The 24787-nt window shown below is 38.6% G+C and overlaps 1 protein-coding gene and 1 long non-coding RNA gene across 3 annotated transcripts in view; one reads left to right on the forward strand and one right to left on the reverse strand.

The window, feature by feature from the left end:
- Window positions 1-24787, reverse strand: part of PDGFC (platelet derived growth factor C) — a 101410-nt gene that overhangs the window by 30968 nt on the left and 45655 nt on the right. Inside the window, exon 2 of the mRNA XM_081926199.1 lies at window positions 14882-15077. Coding sequence (XP_081782325.1) covers window positions 14882-15077 — 196 coding nt within the window. The remainder of the gene's footprint in view (window positions 1-14881; window positions 15078-24787) is intronic.
- On the forward strand, window positions 983-18068 carry LOC309378257. Of its 2 annotated transcripts, none has more exons than XR_014171960.1 (3): window positions 983-1169; window positions 15507-15723; window positions 16823-18068. It is a non-coding gene; the product is annotated as an uncharacterized lncRNA (long non-coding RNA). The 2 variants fall into 2 exon arrangements; XR_014171961.1 differs by having other exon boundaries at window positions 17900-18068.

Genomic DNA, 24787 nt, shown 5'->3' on the forward strand with positions numbered 1-24787 from the left:
AAAACTTAAATCAAATGATGAACCATTAAAAGTACTTTCCTAAGATATAAACTTTCCTCCAACCTTGAATTTTATTACTTCATTTTTTAAAACATTGTTTTCATTTGTTAAATCTGTTGGGACAGACTGCTTACCTTGGCTTGCAGTTCAATACGCATTGTGTAACATTAACCTTCTATGAACTTAAAAAGAAGCTAATGGATATAAAACACAGGAACTCACATATAATAGAATTGTTTACATCCAAAGCTATGTTCAGATAGAACAGAAACTATATTTAGGTTCATCCCAGTTTAATAATTTGAAAACTCTCAAAGTACTTTGGTGTAATAAAAGGCCATATAACTACTTCATCTAGGTTGCTGTTCCTGGCACACTTCACTAGGACTTCAATGGAATTTACTTCTGAGTAGACATATGTAGCTAAAAAGACAATATGGTCCAACCTATATTTTTTTAGGACTGTACTATCAGAACTGCCTTGTATATAGTAATATAGAAAGGCAGCATGAAAATTAAAAGTGAAATGAAATGAAATACAGGGCCAATCATTTAGCAGTTGTTGTTGGCATCTCTCTGTATCAAGAAATAATGGAGTGCACCTCTGGGGATGAAGTCAAACTGCTGCATTAGCAGCACCAAAGTAACTTCCCTGAAATGCAAGACTTGGCAGAGTGTATGGAGGTCCTGGGCTGCCCAGATGACAAGGCCTCGCTGATGTGGTCCAAACAGAGCATTACCTCTGGCACCAGCTTGGCTACAATAGTTGCCAAAAGGATGCATAGAAGGCACCACAGTTGCTTTGTTCCTCCCCAGTACTTTTAGTTCAGTGCAATGTAGCAACCAAACCAAGGTTTAGCATAGCACATTGTTTGATCCAGGATTGCAGTTAAGCATTCACTTCCTTAACCATAAGCTGTAACCAAGCACAAAACATTAGCTACAACTTATGGTTAGTGAGGAACAAGCTTAAAAACAAACCCATCATCCTTGACTAAGCTAGTTACAGTTGGTGGGAGTTGAGTTCAACCATATCTGGAGGGCCACAGGTTCCCCACTATTAAATTAAATGACACATGTCAGGTGGGTCTTCTTGCTAGTGACATCAATTATGGCAGTTAGAATCAGTTAGCTTCCTACCTCTACTATACACTAGTGATGTTTTAAAGGTAAGATATCCCAATATTAAAAAATATTAAAAATAAAATATTCAGATCTTTTAAAAACACCCTGCTTCATTATCTACAATCTCTGAGGACTTCATATCAGATTCATACTAATAAAATATACCTTAATTAAATTCACTTTCACATAGTTCAAGTCTGGGTAATTTGCCTTAATATCTAATTTACTCAGTTCACGTAATTTGTTTCCTCTGTCTTTGTATAAATGAAATTAAAATGAAACCCAAACTAATTTAGCAGAAACTATTATGTTAGTCATTCATGCAAATAATCTGCCCTTCAGAATGTGATTCATTATCAACCAATCATAAGTATGTAAATACATTATGTAACACCAAATATGAACTCAAAATTCCACTTCATTTTGTCATCTCAAATTGAAATGTTTCAGCACATTCTCTATTCATATTAAAAGAGCTTGGTTTGCACCATTTCAATCTGCTAACTTACCAGTGAGTCTTTCACAGTCCAACAACTGTTAAATTATTGCACTCCCCCTGTCCTCTGTATCCACATGTTTTCTCAGAATTAAGTCCTACTGATTTCAAAGCAATTTACTTCCCAGTAAATATACTTAAAATTGTAGCCTTAAGCAACTGTTTGACATTTCAGCTTTTTTTAAAAAAATATCCGTGCAGTGTTAGTGTATTATTTGTTATTTCTGTCTAGTTGCCAAGTAGAGAATTGCCCTCAATACCAATGACACCATCATAATACACGCCCCCCCCCCATTTTTAAAGCAGCCTTCCAGTTAGCCAGTCACCTGAGGCAAATAATTCCTTTTGGATGAGCATCCTTGGCAGACCCAGCAATCAAAGTGCACTGCAATAAACAGGAACAAGGAAGTAGGCAGGTATAAGGTAAATGTGATTTAGGGTTTGGGAAGCTTTTAGTTATGTCCTGCATTACTGCATTGAAAGGAAGATTAAATCTTAACAAGCCATGAGAGAGACCAACACCAGTACAAACAAGGAATGAAAGTGGGAAACTGAATGCTTGAGAGGATCAGGATTAAGTAAAATGAACAAACATGGATGATTTATACAAAGGCGAAGGGTAGGGAATCTGTGGCCCTCAAGGTATTGGATTCAAACTCCCATCATCCTCAGTCAACACTGCCTGGTTAGGAATTATGAGAGCAGCAGTCCAACAATATGTGGAGGGCCACAGTTTCTTCATCCCCACCTATTTAAAGTTGAGGGATATTCATAAATACAATACAGTGGTACCTCTGGTTACGTACTTAATTTGTTCTGGAGGTTCGTGCTTAACCTGAAACTGTTCTTAACCTGAAGCACCACTTTAGCTAATGGGGCCTCCCGCTGCCACCGCTGCACAATTTCTGTTCTCATCCTGAAGCAAAGTTCTTAACCCGAGGTACTATTTCTGGGGTAGCGGAGTCTGTAACCTGAAGCGTCTGTAACCTGAAGCGTATGTAACCCGAGGTACCACTGTACCAGATAGTGAGGATGGAATCGGCTCCAAATGACAAATTCCTTCACTCTATTACACCAAAGGCAAAAAGGTACTATCCATGAAAGCTTGGGGAAATAATGTCACCCTTATTCTGGGTTGCTAGTGTACAGCACCTCTGTCTCCCATCTGGATTAAAGTTCAGCTTCTTTGCCCTCATCAGCTCCAAAACTGCCCAGACACCCATTCAGAAGAGAAGAAGAGTTTGGATGTGATCTCCCGCTTTATCACTACCCGAAGGAGTCTCAAAGCGGCTAACATTCTCCTTTCCCTTCCTCCCCCACAACAAACACTCTGTGAGGTGAGTGGGGCTGAGAGACTTCAGAGAAGTGTGACCAGCCCAAGGTCACCCAGCAGCTGCATGTGGAGGAGCGGAGATGCGAACCCGGTTCCCCAGATTACGAGTCTTAACCACTACACCACACTGGCTCTCAGGGAGCAGCCATCTAAAGGTATCCTGCCTCTCTATGGCTGTCTTTAATGGAAAGGAACTGCCACCCAGAAACCGCAAATCTTACTTCCTTCAAATCCCTGAACCCCAGAAACTCTTTTGAACAACCACATATACCCAACTCCATTGTAACTAAGCCAAAGTCAGTTTTAAAAGTCACATATTTTTCTTCTGTTTACTGTAGTTTCCTTGTACGTATATGCTTTTAGACTGTATTCCCCTCAGAGCAAGAACACTGCACCATGTAAAACAACATGTACCTTGCAAAGCACCAGGTACATAAACAGCAACATCCAACCACCACCACCTTGCTTTTACAGATGCAGAGACAACCTGAAGGACATGTTTTGAGTTTAGACATTCTAAATATTATTTTATTATGTGCATAAATTCATACAGACTCCTCTGTGAAATAAAATTAAAATGATTCGACAGCACCAAACCCTTACTCCATATTGAACAGATTTTCTATTTACACAATATTCTGCCCCCATGGCACAGTGTAGCATAGCAGCCTTAGAAAATATTTTAAAATCAAATAAATCTAGCTACTGTTATTTTCTTAGATTACTTAACCTGAGTTTAAGAGGAAAAATAACACAGAAATCTAATATGCCACTGCATCTTCTTAGCACCCACAAGTACCAAAAATGACCACAAAATTAGCTGGCCTAAACATTCCATATATTAAATCAATATTTAATTAATCGTGCAATGGGGGTTAAGAGCATAAAATGGCTCTGCTGAATCACCCTGACAGTCAAATCCATCATCTTTCTGACAGAGGCCAAGAACTCTCATGTCCAAAGTGAGAATTGTGCCCAGTCTTCTTCAATCTCATGCCTTCCAAAGGTTTTGGATTATAATTTATCCCTACTGTTGGCCATGCTACTTGGGGCTGATGGGAGTTGGGCCCAAAACATCCAGAAAGCACCAGGTTGGGGGGAAGGCTGTTATTGAAATCTGATTTTGAATATATCGTAATATTTGGTGCAAAATTTAACATTCCAGACTGGAACTTTTTTTATGACTACACTCGTTCCTGGCTTTATGCCATGCAGACACATATTAAATAAACCTTTAAAAGACATTCATATGGGGAAATTTCCAGTGCAAACAGGGGCCCTGAAAAGCAAACAACTCCATATTAACTTTTAGTTAAGGATATCTCCATGTTTCATTATGAAAGATCATCATTACTAGCATCCAAATTATTTTAGTCCTGCCCCAGTATAGTCACTATATTAAGAAGACAGCAATGATAGTTCTATGCAACTAGATAAGCAGCGCTGGATATTGGAAAAAAGAGAAGTGTTTGTAAGAAATGAAAAGTAAGGGAGAACCTGGGAATGGAACAGAAAACAACTGTCTCTAGGACTAGGTGCCTGCTGTTTATGCTAATTAAACAGCAGAACAAACTTACTTCTAGAGGTAAATCTGCTATTGGTAGGACATTTATACTATAATGAAAATATAGTGCCCAATACGTGCATAAATTGTGTTTAGAGCCCATACATAGTGTGATTTTATTATGGCTCTTTCTATGAAACTGCTTGCTTTTAACTCTTTTCTTCACCATTTATGAATTCACCTGAATTCTTGGTTACAGACCTACGTGTTCGGGTTTGCAGTGTACAACTAAAATACATAACCCAGAATAGAGTGTGGGTTTTTGTCCCTTTGCTGCACTCGTGCTACTTTTAGTAACCAAGAAGGAAAATGCTCTATCAACATTAATTTCCCCCAGAATCCTCTTGACAGAAACAAGATCTGAGAGTGCACCAGTCATTTCAAAGGGAAAATAACCCTATTAAAAACAAAGTCAGCAAAAGTAACATGAAACAATTTTAGAAGCAATACAGTTTGGATTAGGTTCATTTAGCAAAATATTTTGATACTGAAAACTAGTTTACTTCATTTGAATGGGCTGTTCAACAGAGAACACCCGAGTGATGTGTTTTAAGAAATATAAAACATTATCCAAACCAGATCTGCAGATACAGATCCTTTAGATACTGTAAAAGAAATAAAACACTAACAGTACAATCCTATTCATGTCTACTCAGAAGTACACTGCTTCCAAACCTACACAGTGAAGAGCAGGATACAATTTTTAAAAATAAGAAATAAGGGGGGGGGACCCTACTAAGTTCAGAGGGACTTGCTCTCAGGTAAATAAGTACAGAACTGCAGCCTATCATAGTATAACCTTTGCTGACCTAGATGCTAACCTTACATTGGCTGTGAGAACAGTTGTTCAAATAAATAAGGCACAGCTGTGAGCAGCAAGCTTTTAAATATTGACAGTGACGTAAGTGGGTCACTACAATGTTTCTCTAAAATTAACCTTTCTGAAAATGTAAGTGATCTTTTCTTTAAGTTACAATTCTGTTTATAGACATTTGTAATTTTGCTTGTTTGTTTATGGATTGGAAAGTTGATTACGTTATGAAGACTGCATTACAAATCAGCACAAAATTGACTGGACTAAAAATTAACTAATGACAAAGGTAGGGGCCTGGATACTTAGGAAATATTTTCTGTCTCTTTCCCAGAACCCCATTAGGGCTCACCATCAAGAATCCCAAGAATCCCAGTCTCCAATCTATCAGACAGTGCCAAACTCATGGCCACCTAAGACGTGATAGAACTGAGTTCCAGTGAGTTCCAGATGAAAAAACGCCCTGCTCAGGATTTCCAAACTTGGGTCTCCAGCTGTTTTTGGACTGCAATGCCTATCTTCCCTATCTAGCAGAGCCAATGGTCAGGGATGATGGGAAAACAGCTGGAGATCCAAGTTTGCATGATCTTCCACTTTTTAGACGTATGTTACTTCAAACCTGGTACACAGCTTGCAAAGTATGAAACCTCTGTGTACAACTTGATTCATAGGACCTACGAAATAAATCTAACCCCCAAAGTAAACATCTTCATCCAGAAGATTCTAAAAACATCAAAGGCACTCTCTTGAAATTTTAACAGTGATTAGGTAAAGGTAAAAGATAAAGGACCCCTAGACCAGTGTTTCCCAACCTTGTGCCTCCAGATGTTTTTGGCCTACAACTCCCATCATCCCTAGCTAGCAAGACCAGTGGTCAGGGATGATGGGAATTGTAGTTCAAAAACAGCTGGAGGCACAAGGTTGGGAAACACTGCCCTAGACGGTTAAGTTCAGTCAAAGGTGACGATCGGGTGCAGCGTTCATATCACTTCAGGCTGAGGGAACCAGCCTTTGCCCACAGACAGCTTTCCGGGTCATGTGGCCAGCATGACTAAACCGCTTCTGGCACAACGGAACACCATGAAGGAAGCCAGAGCACATGGAAATGCTGTTTACCTTCCCGCCACAGTGGTACCTATTTATCTGTTTGCACTGGTATGCTTTCGAACTGCTACGTTAGCAGAATACAGCGATTAAACACTAACAACATGGAGGGATGTTGTCTGAAACTATATTTTTTTAAAAAAAAAACTTTAAAAAGCAGTATATGGAAAGTTGGTTATAAACCCCCTCCTCTTTTCCTAGGCATTGTTGGGCCACTTCATTCATGACAATCCCAACATGAGATCCTCTGAAAATCATTTCTCAAAGTCATATGTAATACTCTTACTACACTTGGAGGCTTCATTACAATCAATCAGTAGTTTATTGTTTAAATATTCCCACACATTAAAATAGACATTCTATGAAGTGTTCACTAAATATAACAAAATATTAGATGAATTAACTCAATCTAAATATTGGACTGGCACTCACATAATCCATTCTAATCAGGTATTATACATATGAAGCTACCAAAACCATTGTCCTTTGATTCCTAGGTTGTGCTTTCAAACTAACCCTTTGCTGCAGATACTGTACAAATCTAATCTTACTTTTATCTGCATATGACTAGGAGAAACATACAAGGGGGTATACAAGGTATTCTTCAAATCCCAGGATAATTGGCCCCTAAATCTAATAAAATGTCTTGGTAGCTGCTGGTATAAAACATCAATCAAGACAGCATATGCTATAAGTGGCTAATAAATGTTATAACCCTACATGGAGCACTGCCACATGAAAGCAGTTTTTGGCAGACTTCATATGGAGAATATAATACATGAAACAGCTCTTTTTCCATTTTAAAAATCCAGATAAAAATCAAAATTAAAGAATTAGAGCTGGATGGGTCTAGGAGACAATCAAACAGAGACCTATGACAGGATACATTGAGAAATACCTTCCTAACTTTTTGGGAATCTTCAAAGAAGTGAATTCCATAATCTCCTTGAGCATCTTATTCTATTACTAAACTACTATTGTAATCAGGACACATTCTTTAATCCTTAATATATGTCTACATCCTGCACTCTAAATATCATTTCTTTATTTCCTTTTATCCATGGATAAAGGCACTCACTCTCTGGAATCCTTTTCAGTAACTGAAAGCTGGCAGTATGTTAACACTTAATCTTTTCTTCAGGCAAAGAATATTCACTTTCATCACTCTTGGCTATGAGCATCTCCTATTATGACTCTTATACATTTTATCAGATGTGTAATTAGCTCTTTACCTCTTTACCTACACACCTGGGACATATAGCAATTGCCACAGATGAGATGTAGACAACGGAGCCCATAGTTGAAAAGGCTACCACAGCATATGGGTTTGATAGTTTTACTGGTATTATTTATTCACAGCAATGGAGAGTTTTATGTCTGGTAAAGGTAAAGGTAAAGGTAAAGGGAACCCTGACCATTAGGTCCAGTTGTGACTGACTCTGGGGTTGCACACTCATCTCACTCTATAGGCTGAGGGAGCCAGCGTTTGTCTGCAGACAGCTTCCAGGTCATGTGGCCAGCATGACTAAGCCGCTTCTGGCCAACCAGAGCAGTGCACGGAAACGCCATTTACCTTCCCGCCGGAGCGGTACCTATTTATCTACTTGCACATGACATGCTTTCGAACTGCTAGGTTGGCAAGAGCAGGGATCGAGCAACGGGAGCTCACCTCGTCATGGGGATTCGAACCGCCAACCGTCTGATCGGCAAGTCCTAGGCTCTGTAGTTTAACCCACAGCACCACCCGCGTCCCTGTATGTCTGGTAGGGATGTACAATTTCAATCAAGAAACCTGAATTTCCCAATCCAGAGGATTGGCTTTAGAAAAACAGAAGCACTTGGGATTCAACTAAACATTGATGTGTAGCATGAGTTTGACCAAACTGCGGGAGGCAGTGGAAGACAGAAGTGCCTGGCGTGCTCTGGTTCATGGGGTAACGAAGAGTCGGACACAACTAAATGACTAAACAACAACAACAAAACATGTATGTACACACACACACATACACACACATTATGATACACAATATATTGCCAGGTCAAAAATTATGAAACCAATATTACGATATGGACTTCAAACCAGTTTTGGATGATATATCAATATATCACCCAGCCCTAGTGCTTGCACTGATGGAATGATTATAATAGTGCCATGCTGAATATTCCTCCCTAGAAATCTACTCCTTCAAAATACAGGAAACAAAAAAGTGTGCTAAGGGAGAAATTGGAGATTGCAGAAGCCTAACTTAATTTTCTCAAAAAGGGATTTGAGGAACTGAGGCAAATAATGATGACGAGAGACAAATTACAAAAAATAAAAAATCACTGGGTCCAGATAGCACCCAAGAGTTCTTAAAGATAGTTGTCAAATTTGAACTTTCTGTACTTCTAAGGGCTGCTCTACATGAACTGTTTATTCTGCTTTCACCCTGATTTTCTCGCACAAAGCTAACATAGGGGTTCAACTAATTATGGTTTTTACTGAACATTTCTCCTGATTTTTTTTTTTACAGGGCAGTGGTATAACAATGAGAATTCATCCTGATTTGCTTGTGGTGCGTTTACATGTTTTCTGGCTATTCATCTGTTTCAATACATTTCACTTTCACTTTCTAAACTGCCCCAAGTCTTCTCCTCCTTTTTAAAATGGATTTGTTGTGCTATGGTAACAGTACTTGCATCCACTTTAATTGTTTAAACCTAAAGTTTTAGGATGCGGGTGGCGCTGTGGGTAAAACCTCAGTGCCTAGGACTTGCTGATTGTATGGTCGGCAGTTCGAATCCCCGTGGCGGGGTGAGCTCCCGTCTTTCGGTCCCAGCTCCTGCCACCTAGCAGTTCGAAAGCACCCCTAAGTGCAAGTAGATAAATAGGTACCGCTTTATAGCGGGAAGGTAAACGGCGTTTCCATGCGCTGCGCTAGTGCTGGCTCGCTAGAGCAGCTTCGTCACGCTGGCCACGTGACCCGGAAGTGACCCCCCAAAAAAAAATTGTCCCTAAAATCAGTCTCCATATCTCAGGACTGGAAAGTAGCTAATGCAACACCATTTTTTAAATAAAAAAAACTGATCTAAGGGTGACCCAGGAAATCACAAGTTGGTTGGCTTAACATCTGTTCAAGGAAAATAATAGAATTCTGAAGCACGTAGAATAACCGGTCTTGCTGCAGCACAGCTAGGATGCCTCCTGCAAGGGTAAGTCCTATCTTACTAACCTATTAAAATTATTTGAGAGTATAAACAAGCATATAGAGATATCCAGTTGATATTGCATACTTAAGGGACGCGGGTGGCGCTGTGGTCTGAACCACTGTGCCTAGGGATTGCCGATTGGAAGATCGGTGGCTCGAATCCCAGCGACGGGGTGGGCTCCCGTTGCTTGGTCCCAGCTCCTGCCAACCTAGCAGTTTGAAAGCACATCAAGTGCAAATAGATAAATAGGTACCGCTCTGGCGGGAAGGTAAACGGCATTTCTGTGTGCTCCTCTGGTTTTGCCAGAAGCGGCTGGCTACATGACCTGGAAAAACTGTATGCGAACAAACGTTAGTCCCCTCGGCCACTAAAGCGAGATGAGTGCTGCAACCCCAGAGTCAGTTGCTACTGGACTTAACTGTCAGGAGTCCTTTACGTTTACCTTTACTGAAGACTTTCAAAAAGCTTGATGATGTAAGCTCACCAAAGGCTTTTTCTTTACAGCCATTTTTCTTCTTTTAAGTAACAGAGAGGAGGTGCAAATATGATTTCATTGTTCAGCAACAATGAATGCCTCCTAACAAATTGTTAACGAGGGTTTTTTGGGGGGGTGGGAGTAGGCTATATGCCTTGGCCCCTTCTAATTCCTGAATTCCACACAGATTTGGTTCCTGGAATAGCCAGACTAGCTTCCTGGTAGGGTAATGGCCTAAGTATGGGTTGTTATGTGGGTCTGTGCCACAGTGGGCCCACCTCCCTCAACTACCTGGTACTTAGAAAGCCAAGGCCAGAGCTGAGTTGTGTGAGCTAGAAGGTAGAAGCTGGCAGGCAGCAGGCTGTGCAGCTGGGAGACAGAACCATGCCTGATTCCTGTTTGAAGGCTATAGCTATGGGAGAAGCAAGACCCACTTGGGGTGTTAATGCTGTGGATCCCTCCATTGTAGGCTCAGGTTGTAAATATGTGTAAATAAACTATATATCATAAAGATACCACAGTCTCCACTGCTTCTGATTCCAAATGAAACACATATCCTGGGTAAGCCTGGAACCCCTGGTGTTTCACACCGCTCAGAGGTTGGGATGGTTTATACTTAGCAAAACACCAAGCAGACTCCAGCTACCTCATCCTTCCTTATTCCTGCTTGTGGTGCAACCATAAGAGAGGTAACTTAAGAGGGACTCCAGAAAGCTGTGTCTCACATGCATGCAAAAGATGCCACACCCTGGAAAATAGGTGGGAAATAATAGATAGGGGTTACTAAGTGTGCTCAATCAACAAGAAGAGAGAACTCTGGCTTTCCAATTTAAGATCTTGTTAAGATTCTCAGATATACACTGATGTATTCAGCATGAAAGGCTTAGCTCATATGTTTTTTATAATCCTTTGCTACAGTGAGCCCTCAGATATCCCAATGTTTAGTCTATTTATTATGTTTATCATAACTCACAACTCCATAGTACTCATTCAATGAACTCCATAGCTAAGCAAATAACTTTCCACTGTGTAAGTATATACTTCAAAGGAAAGCAACGTAGTTGCTATTGTTTCTGTCTGAAATATTTGTATCACTATTCAAGGATGAGAAGCAGCTCCAGAAGCACTCTTGATCATTTTATAAACCAATTATTAAAATGAATTGGTAATAAGGTGATGTAATTTCTAAAATGACCATTTCATGACTGCCAGAAACAGGAATAAATGGCTCTCTCTTTCCCAACGACAGGTTATTCAGAAAGCTCAATGCAAATATTTTTCCTGCAGATCTTTTGCATCATCTGAATTTTCTACATTAGTGCTTTCTAACTTCCTTTATGCTGCAATTTCTCATTTTTTTAAAGTCAAGACTCTCTACACATCATAGACCCCATTATTATATAGCTCTGGTAGCTGCAATGGCATCCTCTGCTGGGCAAACAGGCAAAACCATCAGACAACATGCACTTATTGCAATGGCCAGTGTAGTAGTGCTGAATGCAGCATTGCACCAGCAAAATAAGCATAAGGCACAGAGCATTTGAGCCACTGGTCTACTCCAGTACTACTCTTAGCTGCTAGCCATTCACTTGACCTCCTGCCATTGAACTTATTCCTTGTGCTCAGTGATTTTTTTTCAGCGGGTACTCAAGGGTATTCAGTACTGGCACCTCTTTTTTGTTCTTAAAAAGTGCGGTACGTACTGTAACAACTTCATGGTGAATACCGGCACCTATTTTTCTAGTGGAAAAAAGCACTGCTTGTACTATTGTTAAACAAACTAAACACACATTCCCTCTCTCTCTTTACTGGTATAAAAACCTTTATAAGCCAGTCTACCTGCATCATTTTCTATCAGCCATCTTCTCCTACATATTGATTCGGTTACCCAATGATTCTAACCTATTTCTTTCGCTGAGGTTATCTTTTCCAGGTATCACTTGTTTTCAGTTGAACACACAAATCAATAATCAATTCCAAAATATATCATGTTTTTCTTAGTCAATAATCCAAACCTTGTACTTTTAATTGCATTCATTTTCCTCACATGGAGAGTTACGGAAAAAGAAAACTGAAGACAGTGAATACTGCTTTGAATGAGTTTCAGGCATGCTCCTGGAACTAGAAGGGGAAAATTCAAGCCTACAAAAAGAATGTGATGATTACAGTGAGTACAATATGACTGATTTTATATTGTGCTTCTATAAAGTGACCAACGTAATCTATGGGAGAGGTTTATCAGCATTTTAAATTTTAAAAAGGGAAAAAAAATAATAAAATGGAATCTTCCATACTGTACAGACATCAAAGATATTATTGTGGATATTGATGTCATTCACTGGACCAATCTTCCAACTTTGGTTTTATTACATGTCTTTACAAAAATTGGCTAAGGACCACAAAACACTCTTTGAAGTAGCATCAAAGAGGGGAATTTTCCTAGACTCAAAGTCTGAAATAATTTCCTTGACTCTCATGTGCTCTGTGTCTTACTGAATCTGGCTCAGTGGGAAGAAAGAAGTGCTGTGCACCTGCTTCAAGCCCATCTTGACTCATGGTAACAAGTGATCAAGAACCTATATAGTTTTTCCATTAACCAAGAACTTTCTCTCACAGTTGATAGGAATATATTTTCACTAAATTCCAAGAAGCATATGGGAATGCTGCCTTGGGCAGCCAGCGGGGACCCCCAGGTTGAAATGTCTACTCAAACTAGAGCCTAACTGTGTGATCTTGGGCTCGTCAACTGCTCAGAGTTTTATTAGGATTGTTGTGAAGATAAAGAGCACTTTGAACTCATTAGAGTAAATGTGGACTATAAATGTAAATAAAACAAATAAACCATTTCTGATCTATCAAGGGCATCTATATTTGTCCTTTTTTCAGTTTTTCCATTCCTTTTCTGGCCTACCCTATTATGAGAACACACTTTTGCAATATGATTGGGAAAGGAAGCATTAGTGGCCACTTTTTCCACCCTAACTAACTAATGATGCAGAAAAGAAGTGGAGCAAGAAGACCATTTTGAAGAATTTTCACTTGATATTCTGCACCATCTGTGTATGTGTGGCCACCACATTATGTCCCATCAACTCACAAGCAATGCCTCCAGAGCAAAATCGAGGTCTGCGGCATAGCAGTGAATGCAAAATGGCAGTTAAGACTGCTAACCCAGTTGCTATTACTGTCACTTGCAGCAGAAGCACGACAGAAAAAGAAGACACTTAAAGAAAAAAGAAAGAACACTTCTAAGGAAAAAAGAAAGGAAAAACAGTGGGCCGCACCCACAAGAAACTGTTGAATTATACCCCTCTTCCCCAAAATTAAGTGAAATGGTCCTCCCAATTTTTCTGTGCAGTATTAGGGTGGAGATTTTGTGCACAGCTGTCCTTTGAGATGAATTCATGATATGTACTACCAATGTCCCATGTTAAATGGATTTTGAATTATGCCAGATCTATATAACTCCAGCTGCAAACTGTCAAATTATTCATAAGGTGCTTACCCTATGAAACAGATGGTGTCTCTCACAAGGGGCCTCAGTACCCTCTGTTTTTATACTTATGCACATTGTAAATAAGAGCAGTGTCTGACTTTCGGGGTGGAGAATTAAAGGTGTAATCAGATTATTATTATTTTTAAGCTTTCCCCCCATTACATTAGGCATGCAGAGTCTTAGACTGAAGTGCATTTGTACAGCATATTTCAGTCCTAACCACTGGTTTACTGATTCAAACCTAAGGCAGTGTGTGTGAAAGAAAGAAAACATTAACCCATATTTATCTGCATCCTTTTCTGTTTAAATGATTCAGGTACAATCAAATTTTATTAAACGGTCACAGACCAGATTAACTCGTACAGCTAGTCAGCGAAGCATAACACCGGAAAAAACAAAGGACAATTTCTATACAGATTAGGCCATAACAGCAATTTAAAATTAGATAAGGTATAATATGGTACAATATGCACAAATCCATTAAAGGTGGTGCATGATTTAGTATCCTTGATATAAATGGAATTGATATGTATATAATTCTTTTTGAATTGCACCCAGTTGCAAGTCTCTTTCATATATAAGCTGTGGATATTTTATCAAAGGACATTTAGCAAATTATAGATTTACTTATAAACAGGTGTGTAAACAATACAGGAGAACCCATTTTCTCGCATCAGGAATAATCTGAAAATATGGATGATGTGAATCCATTGTGTCTGTAGCACACAGTCATTTCAATTATATATCAGTCACTCTTCCAGTTATCTAAATTTTTAACTATTCAGAGGTTTTATGTACCTACTGTGTAATGTGATGCACTACAGAACTTTCTCAAAGGTGTTAATCATTTCTTCAGCAATAATTTAATTTTAATGGTACACAGCCATCTGAAATAACACTGATGAGTAATCTCATTAAACCAGTTGGTCTGCTGAATAATCAGGTTATGCCCCAAAGTACTTAACAACATATTTAACTCTTTGACCTCACACATTCTGCAAGAAAGGATAATTGTACACCTAAGCAATTTTAATTCCATTGTGAAGGTTATATCAAGGTTTTGTAGAATCGAAAGTTACCCACAAATACCAACAGATATTATTGTCTTGGTTTTTTTATAAAAATATGGCACTGGGTTTATATATGTAAAGGTTTGTAGACGCTATGCAGGGTGCAGAGGTCTAATTAAAAATTTGAAATGACAGACCATCGTTGAGGGCAAAGTTTGTAGTACACCATCCATCACCACTTCTATCAGGCTTATATGAACTCAGCAATAGTAACTTACTTGCATATGTCATCTTCTGGGTCCTCAAGCCCAAACCTTTCATCAAAAGTGAGCTGTATCAACACATTCTCCTCAACTGCTACTAATCGCCACACCAGTACTGTGTTACGGGGATAAGTATATGGGAACTTTGGGCTGTGAATACTTCCATTAGCAGACACTGTAATAATCTTCTCATGTTGTGGTTCTTGTACTCCTATAACAAAAAGAAATACACAAAAAATAGAAGCATCAATGATTTGTACAATGAAGAATACACTGAACAAGATGATCCAGAAAACTACTTTAGATGCACTTAATGGGATTTTGAATTTTTCTTTTCACTTGTAGACACCAAACCATATCAATTTCCCACTTTCAAAATAGGTTTAAGATGCTGCTTGAGAATTAAGTCCAAATTTCTCCTGGATGTTCAGAACAAGTCCCACTGTTTTTAGAATTAGAGATGTCATTACCACGTATAAAATAGACAGAAACAGAAAACTTCTCCCTTTGTTTCTTAAAAGATGGGGATATATTACCGAAAACATAAATGCAAATACTAATATTTACATGGTAAAGAAACTATAATATTCAGATAACAGTGCTGATCATCAAATAAATTATGTTTTCTGTCTCTACTCAGGTAATTTAGTAGTACAAAGAAATTCTAAGCAATTTAGGTTATTTGGGTTATTTGAGAGAACATTTGTTTCCATGTCAACCTGCTGTTCTGTTCCATGGAGATGCCCACCACTACAGATGGGTGATGACCAAAGCAGCAAGGAGGTCAACAGTCCTAAGGATCCAGGCAGTCAGGGTGGTGAGGCAAACCAGGATCAGCACTTTGGAGAGAGACCAAGGTGAGTGTTTCAGAACCACGGTTAGTGATCTTGCAGCTGAGACAGAACATGCAAGTTGTCTCAGTGGTGTCTCAGTGGTATCCTTTCTTATCACAGCTCCACATGGGACAGATTAGGGAATGGATCCATCTCCAGCTGCCTTAATTGTTGGACTTTGGACCTGAGGATTCCTGGTCTGTGGCCATGATACTGCAGCTATTTTAATTTCCTATGTATGACCTACACAGCAAGACACAGGGTCCCTTAGGATATGAAATCAGGATCAGATGACATAGCTTCTTCCTGGCCAACAAGATATATCAGAATGGGATTGCTACATCTGAGCTGATCCAGTGATACTTGGTGTCAGGAACAGTAATTATTTGTTTCAGTGGTTATTGGTATCAGGAATAGTCAATTTAAGAATTCTTAACTGGCATTTAGTTATAACATTGTCAACCTCCAATCTCTAACCACAGCACTCTCTCAAAAAGGGTTATCATACTCTCACTTGACAATATCAGAATGCAGAGTTTTACTTACCTTTCATTATTTTATTCTTTTAGTTAACATGAAGCATAAAATTACAATGAGAGAAATAAAAAGCAACATCTCTACTGCTTCATATATCTGCCTCAGCTGACATAACATGTCAGCATATTTATGTTACTTGGTTGCATATAATCTATAACAAAAAGGCAGTCATTCCTAGGTCAGAAATCCAAGGAGCTACTTTACCTCTTGGTCAGAAAAATGCAGCATCATATTCATCTTTTGCCAGCTCAATGATTGAACAGTCTTACAATAGCTTTGATGGCATACTTATGGCTGTGAATTAGCCCCAGGCCACAACTTGATCCAGGATGATAGAATAATAGGTCAGGCTTGTCATCACAGGTAATACACATCTGGGTGTTTTGAAACCATCTGGGGTTATCAGAAATAATTGTGGGAGTGTAGCCTGACCATTAGAACTTGTATGGCATAGAACACATTTACAGAGGATTATATGCAACTTAAGTATATTAGTAATGCTAAAACCTTAAAGTGAAACTCAGGAAAACTAATAAAGCTAAACTTGTTTCTGTATTAAGTACTAATTTAGTATTAATTTTTCCAGAAACGAAACATTAATTGAGAAAAGGCATATAGGATTTGTTGACCCCTGCACAAACTACCTGCAATATTTCTCTTGGAACACATCATACAAAAATTGTCTGATGCAAATTAAGAATGCTGCTGAGTTTTGTAATTCCTTGGTTCAGAATACAGACTTGGTAACTAATGCAATGAAAAGATATTAAGCCTCCAAGTGGACTCCAATACAAGAATTATTTCTCCCACCTTGTAGCTGCTTTGCAGCAACTCCTGTGATAATGTGTGCAAGGAAAGAGGAAAAACTCCTCTGCGTACACCAAGTACCCTGGAAAAGCTACATTTCCTAGACCTTCTGGTGCCAGGAATGTTTTCTTACAGGATTCTAGGTGCCAGGAAGAGGGAAAGAGGGAGACATACACACATGTACACCTCCCTCTGGTATGAACAACCATCACCAGTTAAAGATAATATAGGGGCTCATCAACTATAAAACCAATTTACAAGTCTCAATGAAAATGAGAACTTCTTCCTAAGCATTCTCTGCTTTTAGTTGTAATTATTCATGTCAATCTCAACTAATCCTGGGGCAGTTCACCTGTCACTATTGCATATATATCCTTGGTTAACCTAAGTAGTATCAAGGTCCTGTTCATACAGGCATGCCATCAAATGGTGATGAATTTACATCCACATGTGAAGGAGCCTTTAGAAAGAAAGCTCAGTGAGCAGCAATTCATTGTGTTGAGTAAGCCAACACAAGGTTTCCCTTTAAGATACTCTGGTATAATTACAACTAGGGCAAAATGTGGGGGCCACAGAGGTTATGGGAGTTATAGACAAAACACATACATGTTCCATTTTAACAGAATTTCACTGGTTGCCAGTTTTCTGTGCCCATTGAAGATCCTTACATTGATGCTTAGAGCTCTGGTACCAACCTCCCCCATGCCTTAAGGTCTGTGGAGAAGCCCAACTAAGCGTCCTTGAGTAGGATGAAAAGTATAGGTGCCCTTTTTAGTGGTGGTTCTAGTTCTATGTAATGTTCTCCCTACTGTGGTGTACCTAGCCACATCATTGTTTTGTTTTGTTTTGGCACCAGGTAAAGATTCATGTCTTCCAGCAGGCTGCTGGAAGAAGGAAACTGTGACTGAGTAATTTATGGATAGTTTGATGCTGCTGCTTTTATTATGAGCTGTACTAAAATGTTTTTGTTTTGTTTTTTAAGTTCTTGTGTTCTTCCCTTTGCTGTTTATTATGTTGTAATCCAACTTTGTTGGGGGCATATAAGTTCTTAATAAATAAATAGAAATTAAATAAATAAATAAGAGATCATATTTGCATGTGTGATCCAACCTCAGTTTCACTGAAGTAGTGTGGATATATGAAAAAGAAAATAAACCACTAAGGCCCCTGTGGAAATAAATTACTTCAGGATTGTAGCGCAAGGCTGGTATTAAGTGTGTTGTTCAGCATGTCATCATCAATTCCATTAGGAACAAGTCTGAGACACAGGTAAACACAAATCCATCAAGAGTTTTCCAGAATGCTCATATAATCTGTTATTCTATTGCAATTGGAGCCAGTATTTAATGTGGAAATATTAGCTTAAATATCTTCTGAAGAAATGTTTGACAAATTTGACAGGTACAAAGCAAATGAGGTACCTAAATTAAGAATCTCCTCCTTGTGCTCTGTTTTTGCTTCATAGGCAATATTATTTTAGTTGTTTAGCTTAAGGCCATCTGTGTGCATGCTGAGAAAACCAATTCTTTAGGTAGAAAACACTTCTCAACTTGAAAGCATAACAAAAAATTAGGGTTGCCATATGTCCTCTTTTTCCAGGACACGTCCTCTTTTTCATGGGTATGTAAAATGAGCGTCATCATAGTGATCCATTGTTAAAAGTATAACGGCAAATGTGTCCTCTTTTTTGCTCTTCAAAATATGACAACCCTGTAAAAATGATCCTTAGAGTTCTAGCAGATATCTTAGTGACCTATTTTAACGTAATTAAGGTATCTGGTTTCGGCATTTCAACACTTGTCCTGTACGTGTATATACTGGTAAACAAGCACACAAACCCAACACACTTGTGAGCACCAAGTATGCTTGGGAAAGGGCCGTAGAGCAGTGGTGGCACATCTGATTTGCATGCAGAATGTCACAAGTCCAATCACCAGCAGTTCCAGGTAGGGAAACACGCTATGTCTGAAACCCTAGAGAGCCACTAGCAGTCAGTGTGGACAATACAGAGCTAGCTAGACAAATAGTATAACTCAGTCTGAGATACTCTGAAGATTAATGATGCAATCTTATGCATACTTCTCTGACAATAAGCCCGGCTGAAAACAGTGGGCCTTACTTTAAAAGAGCATGCATAAAATTATACTGCTAAGAAAGGACTGAAATATTTGAAGGGCAGATATATTATGCCAATATAAATCCTGTGATGGAGGGGGGGAATGCAGTGGTGTCATTTCTACTGGTTACAAGACTGAAAGAAAACCTACTTTCCATTCAAATAGCAGCCTTTCTTTTCAGAACAAGTGACAACGGAACTTTTGTAGGTACAGCATATATCACTGAAACCACTTTGGAATTTCTTTAAAGCACTATTACACATTGGCTCCATAACCAAGCAAAGAAAACTGGAATCATGTCAGGTAACAGAATTAGATAAGCCTTGCTATCGTAAACAAAAGCTGAAAACCTTAACTGGGCAAGTATAGTCATGTCAATCTCAAAGTAGGTCTCTTCCCCCTTAGGCACCATTTATTTCAGAAAGAACAAGCCTCATATTTGGAAAGACAAACAGCCATTGTCATCCTATATAATCATTATAATCCTCATTATAATTCTATGAGGATTGTGGTGACAACTCCTGAAAGTATATCAACCTTGGTATGAAGCTAAGGTTGAATTTGTGAGAATAAAAGATGGAAAAGATACTTCACAGTATGAAAGTGGATATATTAATGAATATGCATTTTAAAGTATTTTAGAGCATTTCTGAACTGGATTTTTTTTTTAAATGGCCAAACACAGGCTAATATTTATGTTTTGTGGTATAAAAGTGACGATTTGGATTTTTACATCGTACAATAACTCCTACAAGGCATGGTCAGGAATTACAAGAATGTTCCTTATCTTATCTTAATTCAAAGAAAAGTATTTGTGTACTGTTCCTAAGAAACAGTTCATGTGGATGTGGCAAACCATTTCTATGTCATGACCTGCAATTTTACCACCACACTACACCGCTCTGTGTGTGCGTTGATAAACTGTGGCACAGTTAAAGATTCAACGACCACATGAGAGATCTTCACACATTACAATCAGTGTGCAATGCTGTACAATTAAACTTTATCTGATGTGTTGGGCTGCCAAGGCAAACATAGATACAACATGTGTAGAGTATTTATCTCACATCCACCAGCAAACAAGAGATTTTTTTCCCTTATTTCCAAAATAGAAACTGTATAATTTGTTGAGAAATCTATCCCTAGAAGAATTCTATATGGAACAATGCAGTCCATAATGAACAAGAATTTTAAAATCACCCTAGCCACGGATACAGACATGTTATGCCATATACCCTATCCAAATATGATGTGGGCATAATTTCAAATCTCAGCACTATAAATGTTTTCCTCAATACACCAACTTAATTCAAAAAAGTAATATGGAAGACCAGAATCAGATTTCATTCTAAGTAGATACGCATAGGCACATTGGCTGAGGCTCATTGGCTGTCATTCCATCCACTTTTAATGAAATAGTGGAAAGACGATCCTGGTTGCCCCCTATGTGGACAGATCTTCTGCTGTGACTTCCCTTTCTCAAATGTGTGACTTCCTCAGTCAATGATAAGATTGTCTCCGTTTCCTATTCTGAATCTGAAGCAAACTCTGGACAATACATGGAAGGGAAACACTTTTTACAAAATATCCTTAACTAAAAAGTGTGTTTTCACTTGCTACAGAGGCTCACCTTTGACAACCCCTTGATTTAGATCATGCTTATTACTAGAAAAACAAACAACTTGCCTTTTGATTCCAGGTAGTAAAATTAACCAAAATGAGCTTAAAATGTGTAACTTTTAAATGTGTTGCCAAATTTCACCTTATTTTCTGGCTTTCCCTCAAAGAAAAGGAGGGCAATCAAAGCAGGGTTTCATAACAGTCCTGCAATAAAGTAACAGCTCAAGGTGATTCCAAACCAAATTCATTTGAAAAACTATTCTTTTGAAAAACTATTTCAGCCCAAAGCTCCCCAACATTCTTTCCCCTTAGATAATACATAATATTTGCTACATTTAGGCATCTTGTGTGCGTGTGATGTGGCACATTATACACAACTAGAGCAACCATGGCTTAGCAATGAAAAAACAAACATGAAAGCGATCAGAGGAAAATACAGCCACTGGGTTGGCTGGCTGTGGGTGCGACACAGGCCGGGACTCCCAATGACATCGGGGGCTCGTCACACCCCCACTACATGAGGGAGAGTGCAGGGCCAGTCCACAACCCCACCGTCCTGTGAAGGAGAGCAGCCTTCTCTCATGCTCCCCCTAGGCTAGTGATTTCTCAAGACTGATTTTAGGTTAATCACTTGCCCACATCTGTAAAATGGGATCAATGTCCTCCAGATTATACAAATGCAATATACTCCATACATGTTTTGTATGTATTTTAGTACAGACTACATTTTGTTTTTAATGTTGTTGTTTTTTTGACCTACTGGAAACTATCCTGAGCACTGTATACATATATACAGGCAGGCAGGCAGGCATTTTCCTTGCACCTTTCCTTATATTGAGTCATCTGCTTGATGCCACTTTTATCAGTCACTTTCTGCTTGTTGGCTCCATTAATGTTTGCCAAGACAAACTGCTCACTAACAGGGCAGTCTCTCTCAGTTTTCATTTGTGCAGTGTTAGAGAGAGTGCTGCAATAAGCATGCCATAGAAACAAGACAATCCATACAATAAGTCTAGACGGGTTTGCATATGACTGGCATCATTTTAGTGTACTTAGTTCGCAATGCAACAACTGTTTATTAATGTTGCTTATTATTTAACAACTGTAATGCATTTTCTGCAAGAAGACATTATATCAGTATATATATATATTAGTATTTTTATATATATATATATATATATATATATATATATATATATATATATGTATATAAGTTATAACAATTTTGTTTAACTGACTAGTAATTCATTTTATTGTATCAATGGAAGGAGGGAATCCACCATCTTTCCTGCATTACAGCTAACATCTCTTTATGCCAGCTGCTTTAATCTCAATTAGTTTTTAATGACAGATCTGTCAAACGGGATTACGGTAACAGGACACACAAATTCTGAAATCAATGACTGCTTCATTGTTTCTCTCTAGAGAGCTGTATAAATATAAAACAATTGCCTGAAATTTCAACAATGTGTGTTCCAAATCAGCTATGGGTTGTCACTTTAAATATGAATGTGGAAAAGCTGGAAAGGCCTCATTTGTCCATATTAAAAGTGGCCATCTACATATATACAGCAACAGTGCAAGCTTCACAAGCTGCTTCTGCCATTTCCAGACAATGATTGGTTACCAATTAGTTGATGCTGATATATTCTAGACTAGAGCTGCAAATAAGTCCTCAGAAAATACTAGCCCACAGTTTTTCCTAGCCTGCTGGTATATTATATAGAAGTGTTAGGTCTTTTATAGTCCTCATGTAACAACAGCTGCTGCTACTACTTTTGGAAAGTTTAACTTGTTTTCTGGAAGCAACTTGTTACTACTGTCAGTGACCAAAAATGTGACTGTTTACAAGCTTACGTAGAATATAATGAACTGAACACAGTTTAGTTCTGCATCCAACCAGAAGTGGATTGTCCTCTCTCTCATGTGTACTGGCTGTGTTGACATAACAATAAGTTAAGAGCACTGGCATAATAAATTGTGCAATAAACTTTGCCAGTGCATGCAACCCCATTGTTCCTCCTTCTGCATGAATTGCTAAACAAGCCAGAAAGTGGATAGCTTAAAATGATGTTTGCACCCAGGATCATAAAATGAAACACACACTCCTCTTTATCCTGGCTTTTGACAGGTGAGATGTGTATCTTTAGGATTCACCTGATTCCTGTGATTGTAAGTTGTTTGACACTGTTTTCAACATAAGAGTTTTAATACCGCGACATTAAGATCAGGCTTCCTCAACCTCGGCCCTCCAGATGTTTTGAGACTACAATTCCCATCATCCCTGACCACTGGTCCTGCTAGCTAGGGATCATGGGAGTTGTAGGCCAAAAACATCTGGAAGGGCGAGGTTGAGGAAGCCTGATTAAGATGAAGAGAGGTTAAAGGATGATGAGTCTATCTTAAACTAAGAGTCAGTTTTGTCTTATGAATCCTGCCCTGTTATGGAAACATACCATAATCCCAAGTACTTGGCTCGTGTGACTGCAGCCAGTGGCAACCATAAAGCACAGAACAAGAAGTAGCATTTATAGAAAGAGACCAAGCAAGGTAGCTGCACATCATTCTTGTATTTGATTACCAACCTTCTGCAGCAGAATGCAACCCTTTTATCATTATGGAAGAGGATGTGGGTGAGGAAGGAGGGACTGAATCACCCTTAGAACACAAGCATCTAATAAACTTTTATACCTTACTTTTGTTTACACAATCCACCATGGCACTGCATGAAAGAATCCCGAGCATTTCCAAACATTTAAGAGCAGATCTGAAACAATTATTAGGTTGCGTACATAACTGAACCAAACATTTTATTTCCAAAATACCACAAAGTCAGTTTTATTTTAAAAAATAAAATGAAAATCAGAGAGCTAAAAGCTATAACAGCTGTTTAAAGTAGGAGGCTTCAAGAAGGGATTGTAATATGCCACATTAAAGCAAGGTATTATCTATACATCAAAGCACTGCTGTCAAGAAAGAAATATGAAGTGTTGGATGCCAAATCTACTCTGTCTGAATCATAAATTGGGGGCAGGAACTAGACTGCCCAAGCAAAAGGTTTGTTAATGGCAGTTTTTTTAAAAATTAAACAATGTATTTGCATTAAAACCAAAATACACATAACCTCCTGGGCTCTAATATAAGGGGAAAGCTCTAGTAAACTTTGTTGTAAAGTTTATTTTTGTCCCCATTTGCTTTTACTCTTTTTCACAATCATTTCAGAGAAAGGTTTTTATTGTTGTTGTTTACTGTATTTATTTTGTAAAATAGAAAACAGAAAATATAAATCATTTTTAACAGATACTTTTGTAAACAAATAAGTACACTGTATATTTATGAACGTGGGTGGTGCTATGGGTTAAACCACAGAGCTTAGGGCTTGCCGATCAAAGGTCGGAGCTTCAAATCCCCGTGACGGGGTGAGGTCCCGTTGTTTGGTCCCAGCTCCTGCCAACCTAGCAGTTTGAAAGCATGAAGTGCAAGTAGATAAATAGGTAGCGCTCTGGCGGGAAGGTAAATAGCGTTTCTGTGTTCTGCTCTGGTTCGCCAGAAGTGGCATAGTCATGTTGGCCACATGACCCAGAAGCTGTATGCCGACTCCCTCGGCCAGTAAAGCGAGACGAGCGTCGCAACCCCAGAGTCATTTGCGACTGGACTTAACTGTCGGGGGTACTTTACCTATATTTATGAGTATCCTAAGATATTTGAAAAATGACATTTTATTGAAGCAACGATTTTTCCCACAACAAGCAATTGTAAACTTTCAAATCAGTACCCATATTTTTGTACTTGTCAATTTAGCCATGAGAGTCAAAGCCCACATATTGGCTAACCATTCTCTTCCTGGTGATACTTTTGGATTCTTTTTGATAAAGTGTTACTTTGTTTCACTTACATGATATTTTTGTTTCACTTACATGAAATTTAGAAAGATTGCATATTAGACATTTATATACACAAATCCATATTTTATAGCCATCTACAGATATATGGAGATACACACATGG

This window comes from Podarcis melisellensis, assembly GCF_964234715.1.
Source record: "Podarcis melisellensis genome assembly, chromosome: 9".
Lineage (NCBI taxonomy): Eukaryota > Metazoa > Chordata > Lepidosauria > Squamata > Lacertidae > Podarcis > Podarcis melisellensis.